We start from the raw sequence: 10,210 nt of genomic DNA on the forward strand, positions 1-10,210 counted from the left end.
ACAAGTTACAACGGAGGCAGACACAAATTACAATGTAGGTAGACACATGTTACAACGGAGGTAGACACAAGCTACAATGTCGGTAGACACGAGTTACAACGGAGGTAGACACAAGTTACAACGCAGGTAGACACAAGTTACAAAGGAGGTTGACACAAGTTACAACGTAGGCAAACACAAGTTACAAAGGAGATAGACACAAGTTACAACGGAGGTAGACACAAGTTACAGCACGCAATAGGGTTATGTTGCTACAAGATTGAAGTCATCATGAACTCGTGGATCCTTACGGTTTATCTATCTGCATATCTGCATCATGAAAACAGATTGGGTTCAACCAGTTTTAGTTTTCCTTTCCTCTTTTGTCTACCCCGGACTTGACTTTTTATCAGCAGCTCGGCGAGCGTTTCTAGAAAAGCAGAGGACGCTTACCCTACCGGTGCACCTGGTTCATGCTCCAAGTTTAAGTGGAGTCCGAGTTGCTCATTTGAATTTGTTAATTTGTATGCATTATTTTGTTTATTTTATGTTCTTTGTTACGTGTGTCTGTTTTCCATGTCTGGTCTTTGAGTCCCGCATTTGTTTGTAAATAATCTCTTTTATACAAAAAAAAATCATTGATTTTTGCCATTACTTGAAGATGCATGGCAAAAATAGCAAATTGCCAATTTTTCGAAATTGTACTTGACTTAATGTTTTATACCTTAGAACTTAACCAGTTTCATGGTTTTGTCTACCCACGAAAATCACGAAAATTGGTACCCCACGAATTATAGTACAACCACAGTATTCTGTTTTTGATTCAGTTAAAATTTATCTGTAGTTTTACGAGTTTCACAATTAAAAGGTACAAAATTATTGTTTTAGATTTCACTTCAAATGCCATAAGATTTAAGTAGCTGTCTATGTAAAAATCATGCAAAATCTGAAAAAAATGTGCTACACCCCAAAAAAGGCTTCATATTTTTATTTTTGTAATTCAGTTGTTTTAAGGGTTTATATGATGAAATGTGTAATTATTCGTTCAAATCTGTCGGAGATAATCAACATTTAGAATCCAATAGATTCTTTTATATATGGTTGTCATTTATAGAGTTTTCTCCATTAATTTTAAAACCTGCAGTGCATTCTATATATTTTTGTATCCTAAGAACACTAGTTATATGAGAAACCGAATGTTATTATTTTTTTTACTGTGTCAATTTACACGAAATGTCAATCATAACAAGATGTAGGCTTTTCACACATGAATCACATTTCGCATGATTCTTAGCTGGAGTGACTTAAATGTTATAAATTTTGGACTCACGGTAAAGCAGAAAAGCTTGTGGGTTGTTTATGATAAAGACACTGTAGTTTCAGTAAATAATGTCATTTACAAATACAAATGACCAAGCAACACTTCACGGCAGTGGTTGATTTTGAAAATTTTCATACTTTGCAGTTATTGACATTTTTGATAAACAAAAATATATTGGATTATTCTAGTTTCTTGTATACCTACCGCATACAAGTGTAGCTCAATAATTGAACCCTTATTCAAATTTCAAATTTTGAGTTATACACGTCTTCGAACCATTTGGTGTGCCCATAATGAACTGCAAATGCCTGTGCTTAATTGTTTCAAGAACTAATATTGTGTTCACACTAACCCGAAGCATAGTGTTCCACGTGCTGCGCACCACGAAACTCTTTGTTTGTTGTCTGATTTTGACCTTAGTTCCCTTGATTACTCTTTGATTTTTAAAAAAAAAACTATTATTAAGTTCGGAAATATTTCAATCAGATATCAGATACCTCTTAACGGCTACCGAGTCATGGGGGACACGCCCCAAAAAAAAATACGTTTTTAGACATTTTTCAAATTGGTCCGATTTTTATTTTTTATTTTATCATATTCCTGTCAGATTTCTCTTGTGGTGTTTGAGAAGGCGCCTACGCCAAATATTATAATCTTGAAATTTTGGTCCGATATGAATTTTTTATTGGCATCCTCATAAAAATCCCAGTCTGTTCTCCAGACAGCGTTCAGATAGATCTTATGGTTTTTGAATTAGGAGCCAAACGGGCCTTCCTAAAAAAAATTTGTTTGTAGTTTTGGTCCGATTTTGGTATGTTTCGTATCTAATTCCTCGTGAATTTTTCAATGAGATTTTAGACATATCTTCCGGATTATAACGGTCAGATTTTGTGCCATACAATTATCGTTTGTCATGACCAGTTGTGCCCATAATGAAGAGGAGGTACCTATGCTAAATGAAAGGTAATAAAACGTGTCAAAAACTAAGTAGAAATCTTTATATGTCAGGGAGTTGGTGATTCATGCATGTCTCAGCTGTCATTCGGTTGTGGTATTTATGAGATTTAATATTCACTCATGTTTGTGAACGAGAGGGTTAATTCTCATTAAAAGATGCAAGTGCGTGATACAAATAGAAATTAATAATTCAACGGAACCAGAGTAAGTGGTCTTTTTTTTATTGTCACTTTTCCGTTTATGTATGTACCTTAAATCCAATGCATTTTAGAAGAGTAATCAAACACTATAGTCTTTACGTTATATGTATTAATATGAAGTCCAATATATGGCCAGCTAGAGTTTTCTTGGAAGCAATTCGCGGCAATATTGTGACAGTTGCTGGTCGGGTTGTGGGTTCCTACCTCCCCTTTTTGTTTTAATGTTTTTTTTTCTTTAATGAAGTTGTTCAAAGATGAGCATATGACAACCAAGAGCCCCTCTTTTATGTAGTTTTCGATTTTTTTAACATTCCTTAATCCAACTCTTTTTCGAAATCTTAATCATTGTTGATTTCCTTAATTTCCCACGCTGATAAAACAAAGGAATTAACATTTTGTGTTTTTATTTTATATTTCTGCTTGCGTGTTCTCACTTACATGTAGATCGTTTGAAATAGAATTAATGTTATAAACTACAAATATAACGACATCAAAAACTTTCTGACAAAATGCATGACTATCACGGTACAAAGTATCGCTAACACTCACAAGAAGAAGTAAATGAGAAACGCCGTATTTAATGGCATACATTGTATCGGTCGGGCAAAATACGAAACATACTGGTAAAGCAAAATCACTGGACTATGGTGAATACTAGTAGTGGAGTGGAATTGTGAATGGACGTACATTTATTCGATCAATATTTTAAGTGGGCATATCTGATCGGCATTGTGAATTGTCTTATCTGGTCGGTATTGGGTATGGACACATTCTGGGTAGTGTAAAGGCTTGTGATCTAAATGGGTTATGAGCATGTATGATCGGTATTTAGAATGGTCATTCTGATTGGTATTGGGAATGGTTCAATTAATGTTCAACTTTGAGTAAAAACAGAACACATGTTGCATAAAGTTACCTTTAAAAGAACAAAAAACAAATATCAAATACTACAACTTCTTCAGAAAGTTCATATCACATGTGTTCGAAGTTTTTATCTCATGTGATCCTCATTTTTAATCGTCCAAGTTTTTCAGTAGAGCAGCGATGCGTTTTCTCAACTCGTCCTTCTTGGAAGCAATGGCAGATTGGTGCGCAGCAACCATTTTCTTGGCTAGTCTTCGAGAAGTTACATTGACATCGGGTTTCTCCTTTGAATCGTCACCTGGAGCAAATCTTTCAAAAAGTTCCTTAACAGCATTTTTGATGTTGCTTGGGGAGACAGCGTCCTTCTCGAAAGCATTATCCCAAGTTGCTGTAAAATTAAATGGTAAGACAAAAACGTGGATATAAAATTTGGAAGTAAACACATAAAGGTAAGAAGGTGTGGAAACAAATAACACACAGAAAACTCCAATCCGGACTGGATAATAAATTTGAAAGGAAGGGACAGTATATGTAGGTAGTGTAGACAATATTCAAAATTGGGAAATTCGGAATTGTTCCGAAATTATATAGCGCTACTGGACAAAAACTGTTTCAAAAATAAACAATTTTATAACAAAACCTTTGTCATAAACGTTTTGGTCTTCCAAAAAGATCATAACAGAATGTTAGAGCATTGTTTGGCTTTAGAAATCGTTTTTCTACTTAAATCAAACATAGATTTCCTGCGTGAATTTCTCCCTTAATCTTCGTTGAGTGACCTGCCATTTATCCCTCCCTCAAATAATCTTTACCAGAAGTATGGAAAAGTACAAATTAATGAATTATTTCCAAATCTTGTGTATCGTCTATTGGCTTCTAGTAATTTTTCAGATCACGTGTCTATATTTATTCGCCCGTACATATATGTACATTTAATTTATAACACAGTGCGTTTTATCCGATTTGTCTTTTATATTTGCACCCCAGTTTACAAGGGACGGCGAACATGCAGTTCTGCAAAGGAAAATAAATCCAGTAGTGCAATAAATACGTCTCTAACTTTATCGATTAATACTTACAAGGATCGGGATAGTTAGCCCCGTCAAGGAAATTGATTCCAATGGCGGCATAATTCATATCTCTAACTTCAGCCATGATTTCTTTGATGGTATTAATACCATTGAGGATACTTTTGACATCATTGACATCTGTTTAAAAAACAAAAAAAAGATATACTGCTGTGAAATTCCCTACTATATATTCTATATATGAGAAGATTGAATATACAATACTAGAGATATAATGTACATTTCTTAATCATTACTCTATTTCAACATGTCTATATGGATTGATCCCATCTTTGAATAAAACAGAATGACGCAAATCGCATACAAACATGTAATCAATGACTAGAATTTAAAGTACAAAATCAACACAACTTACATGGTGAGAGAAATGTAGCCGGTTTGGATTCATCAATAACAGCGTATATATTACTCACCTATTTTTCCCATGTGGTCTACTGACATTTTAAATCCATTCTCTTCACATTCAATCACTTTCTTCAAAACCCTGTCTCTGGCATCTTCAAATGATTGTTCTGCACTCAAGTCAATTGCTGCAATATCTACAAAATGAAAGGTAAACACATATTTGTGTTTTATCTACGGTATCCTGGTTTTATCTATGGTATCCTATCTGCTTTAATACCAATTCATTTGACAACAATTTGCATCTTGTACAGTATATTTATATCAAAATTAATAAACTACCATTTGCTTTTATATGTTGCTAGGAAGAAATCTAAAAAGAAAATGGCAGGATATAAAATTTTCATTAACAAGAAACAAAAACCAGGATAAGCCATAAGAAAACATGAAAAGGCGGGATTTATTATTGTCCTAATATTTTTGTTAAATCTAAAAAAAAAAACAAAAAAAAACAGCAGAACATAATTTCTCAAAATAAATGGTACATGTATAGAAAATGTCATCCTAACACCCATCCCAAAACAATAAAATGATTGCTCCTAGAGTGACTTTCCACGCAAAAAAAAATGTGTTCTACACGTCTCTTATGAGTGTTCGTGAATCAATAAAAAAAAAGCCAGATGAAAATGTCAATTAGTATGGGGGCTTAGGAGAATGGAATACATACTGTAAAGTGAGGACGTGTTTTTGAAGAGATTGAGCTACCACAATCGAATGATATCAATGACTTATGTGTAACGAGTCCAATATACCCTTTTGTGGTAAGTTGATGGGCATGCTAAATATACACTTCCGCGAGGTAGGGCTTGGGTAAACAAAAGAATTGTCCTCATGGAAGTGTTTATGGAGCATGCTCTACGCTTGCTCATCGACTAGCCCACCGTTAACACAAAAGGGTCTTTTGGGGAGTATTGTCTTTAGTACTTCTATTTTATATCCCTCAGTCAGTTGTGATGTAGGTTTGACAGAGGGATCGACTACATATCAGCCTGTGTATCATAATGGCTACCCTGCTAGAACGTTAACACAGAGGGACCAATGAAATGACAGCCTACCAAAAGAACTTCCGGAAGGGTCAACTGTGCACATTGTTAGTCAGTCTTTTAATTACCTCAACTATCCCTATGATTGTGGTACTGTGTAGCTAATTAAAACACAAACCTTTAAAGCATTGATCAATGACATGTCCGAATGGTGTATATGTCTGTGTGGCTTCTGAAAAAAACATAGGATAATTTATACTTAACAAGATGGCAAATACTCGGTCCTTTCTCTATGTGCATTTATTAAAGCTGTAATTTTGTCTAATAATAATGTTATTTGAAGTAAAGTAAAAAGTCTTCTGTAATAGAAACATACAAAATTAATCATATGTAAGGGTATAAAAAGAAAATGTGATGAAAGTTGTTTTAAAAAAATCTTGATTGTTTTGCAAATTCTGCCCATCCAATCAATGTTTGATTCGTTTCGCTAGACCTTTAATTCTAATTACGTCCCCTAATATAACCTGCAATACTGGTTATGTTTTGAAGAATGATAACATGCACAGACCAAATTCCATATTTGTTGAGATCCCATCTTGTATACTAACCATCCCAAGTTTTAGGCAGCTGGTTGTTGAGATGCATGATCTTTCCTAGGAGTTCGAATTCGTCGTGTTCAAGTACTTGCATTACATCAAGATTGTCGTCACTCCAGTCAACTAAAATAAAGATGAGAAATGTGTTAAACGTTTTTTTTTTCAGTTGTTCTGTTTTGATTGTTGTTTTGTTGTTTGTTTTTACGGCATCATATTTTAATAACAAAACAGGAAATGGTAGTTAATTTGAATTACACATAGGAATATCGGCTGGTGTTTCATGACTGAAATCGGTGTTGAAACCAAACCGATAACTGTAGTACATCTAAGAACACACTCATCTAATTAACCAACCAACAACATCCAGATCTTGAACCATCTAATAAAACTTTAATACCCTGGATCATCCAAGAAAACATTAACACCCTCGATCATCCAATAAAACATTTACACCCTCGATCATCCAATAAAACATCTACATCCTCGATCATCCAATAAAACATTAACACATTCGATCATCCAATAAAACATCTACATCCTCGGTCATCCAATAAAACATTTAACACCCTCGATCATCCAATAAAACATCTACATCTTCGATCATCCAATAAAACATTTACACCCTCGATCATCCAATAAAACATTTAACACCCTCGATCATCCAATAAAACATCTACATCTTCGATCATCCAATAAAACATTAACACCCTCGATCATCCAATGAAACATTTACACCCTCGATCATCCAATAAAACATCTACATCCTCAATCATCCAATAAAACATTTACACCCTCGATCATCCAATAAAACATTTACACCCTCGATCATCCAATAAAACTTTAATACCCTCGATCATCCAATAAAACATTAACACGTTCGATCAACCAATAAAACTTAAAACCACCGATCATCCAATAAAACTTAAAACCACCGATCATATAATAAAACATTAACACCCACGATCATCTACTAAAACATTAACACCCTCGATCATCCAATAAAAATTAATACTTTCGATCATTCAGTAAAACATTTACATCCTCCATTATCCAATAAAACATTCACACCAACGATCATCCAAAAAAAACATTTACATCCTCGATCATCCAATAAAACATCTACATCTTCGATCATCCAATAAAACATTAACACCCTCGATCATCCATTAAAACATTAACACCCCCGATCATCCAATAAAACATTAACACCCTCGATCATCTAATAAAACATTAACACCCTCGATCATCCAATAAAAATTAATACTTTCGATCATCCAGTAAAACATTTACATCCTCCATTATCCAATAAAACATTCACACCAACGATCATCCAAAAACAACATTTACATCCTCGATCATCCAATAAAACATCTACATCTTCGATCATCCAATAAAACATTAACACCCTCGATCATCCAATAAAACATTTACATCCTCCATTATCCAATAAAACATTAACACCCTCGATCATCTAATAAAACATTAACACCCTCGATCATCCAATAAAAATTAATACTTTTGATCATCCAGTAAAACATTTACATCTTCCATTATCCAATAAAACATTCACACCAACGATCATCCAAAGAAAACATTTACATCCTCGATCATCCAATAAAACATCTACATCTTCGATCATCTAATAAAACATTAACACCCTCGATCATCCAATAAAACATTAACACCCTCGATCATCCAATAAAACATTTACATCCTCCATTATCCAATAAAACATTAACACCCTCGATCATCCAATAAAACATTAACACCCTCGATCATCTAATAAAACATTAACACCCTCGATCATCCAAAAAAATTAATACTTTCGATCATCCAATAAAACATTAACACCCTCGATCATCTAATTAAACATTAACACCCAACGATCATCTAATAAAACATTTAACACCCTCGATCATCCAAAAAAATTAAAACTTTCGATCATCCAATAAAACATTTACATCCTCCATTATCCAATAAAACATTAACACCCTCGATCATTCAATAAAACATTAACACGTTCGATCATCCAATAAAACATTAACACCCTCGATCATCCAAAAAAATTAAAACTTTCGATCATCCAATAAAACATTAACACCCTCGATCATCCAATAAAACATTAACACCCTCGATCATCCAATAAAACATTAACACCCTCGATCATCCAAAAAAATTAACACCCACGATCATCTAATAAAACATTAACACCCTCGATCATCCAATTTATATACTCTCAAGAACAAGATACACACCTTCCCAAATGCACTCTTAACCATGAAAACGCATTCATTTATTCTGTACATCTGTATGCATTTTATCATACTGAGAAACCAAATTCATACTTAGCAGAGGAACACTTCCTAAGGTGCCCATATATGCAAGTTCAACACATATCAAACTTCTGTCACATCTTTTCCATCATTTTTGCTGACAACACCTCTGTGTAAGTTTCATGGAATTAAAAAAAAACACACGTAATAAATACATGTATATGTACATCTTGTCTTAATGTACATTCGTATCTTACAAGTTAACAAGTTGGTGAGTGTATATAGTCAAAACCTATAACATCTTTGTAAATGCAAAATATAAATTAACACCAACGATCATCCAAAAAAAATTTACACCCGTGATCATCCAATAAAACATTAACACCCTCAATCATCTTACCAATATACTAATCTTTCAATGTCTTTGGTATGACTCGACCGGGGATCGATCAATAAAAGAGAAATTTAATACTTTCACGGGAGGACAGTGACAGGTACAGGCGGTGTTCAAATTGTACTCACTTTCTTTCAATTTTTTCAATAATTTGCCAATTTCATTGAGTTCTTCAGTAAGATCGCGGACATAGAGTTTCTTCTCACATTCTCGTATGCCGTCCAGCATACACTGCAACTCTTGTGGACTGGTGTTTTGAGTAATATGAAGAAACTCTGACAAACTTCTCTCCTGAAATCAAAACGCCATATGTATTACAGTGACGGATCTAGGAATCCAGAGTTTGAAAACGCACTTTTCGTTTGAGAGAGTTGTTACTTTCATGGAAAATTTGGACAAAAATGAGCAAATAATAACTCCGACCCATTTTTGTTTCTGGACCCATACCCCTTTCTAAAATCTATGGATCCGCGCTTGCCTTACATGTATGTATATCTTTATAAAATGTAGCAGTATTCACATGTATCAGGATTTAATTGGAATTTGTAGAAAAAAGAAAAAAATGTTGTACATACATGAGTACCATATTCTTTGAATTCGAATAAAAAAAAAGAGATACTTCAATACATACCCGCAAATCACGCTTGTAAAGTTTTCCATTGGCAAAAGTTGCCCCGATCACAAGAACTGCACACAATGTCAATAGAGCGTTCATTTCACTAGACTTCGATGGAATGAATGCCGTCAACCTGCAATCCCGGCCCTTTTATACCAAATCCACTCGTGCGTTTTGTTTTCCCGGGATTTTCAACAGTTCAAAAATTAAGCACACACAAACACATCACCTTACTCAATGTTTAGAATTTTTTCGACCATCCGTGAACAATTAGTTGGACTATAAAAAAAGAATGATTTCATTTCAATAGTAACACGTGGAGTATTTTGACCTTTGACCATTCTGTAAATATAAACCTTTTATATCCGGGGATTAAATTATTATTGGATTAAATAGATTAATTTATTCTCTTAATAAAAAAAATCTGTATGATTTAGAAGTAAATGGAATCATTTCTCATCAATTATAACTTAATTAAACACTAAAATACAGTCAAAGTTAGTAAGATAACCCTCACGCCCCCCAATTTAAAATTGT

At 33.9% G+C, this 10,210-nt stretch overlaps 1 protein-coding gene across 1 annotated transcript; it reads right to left on the bottom strand.

Moving 5' to 3' along the window:
* Positions 1–3,359: 3,359 nt before the first annotated feature.
* Positions 3,360–9,945, bottom strand: LOC148599020 (uncharacterized). The gene is made up of 7 exons (XM_088561060.1): positions 9,689–9,945; positions 9,186–9,348; positions 6,403–6,513; positions 5,973–6,026; positions 4,823–4,948; positions 4,401–4,529; positions 3,360–3,709 (listed from the first exon to the last, which is right to left on the bottom strand). Exons 1-7 carry the CDS (start codon positions 9,770–9,772, stop codon positions 3,471–3,473), a joined length of 906 nt encoding a protein of 301 aa, XP_088417186.1. The 5' UTR covers positions 9,773–9,945; the 3' UTR covers positions 3,360–3,470.
* Positions 9,946–10,210: the final 265 nt, after the last annotated feature.

The sequence above is a fragment of the Perna viridis genome, chromosome 14 (assembly GCF_037379345.1).
Source record: "Perna viridis isolate PV_CMFRI_1.1 ecotype Kerala chromosome 14, ASM3737934v1, whole genome shotgun sequence".
Classification (NCBI taxonomy): Eukaryota; Metazoa; Mollusca; class Bivalvia; order Mytilida; family Mytilidae; genus Perna; species Perna viridis.

Bases quoted from the DNA above. Each gene is read 5' to 3' on its own strand.
- LOC148599020 (XM_088561060.1), bottom strand. From the start codon at position 9,772: ATGAACGCTCTATTGACATTGTGTGCAGTTCTTGTGATCGGGGCAACT. The intron at 6,514-9,185 runs GTGAGTACAATT...TCTTTATTTTAG, and splicing joins ATTGAAAAAATTGAAAGAAA to TTGACTGGAGTGACGACAAT. The intron at 6,027-6,402 runs GTTAGTATACAA...TGTTTTTTTCAG, and splicing joins GCTGCCTAAAACTTGGGATG to AAGCCACACAGACATATACA.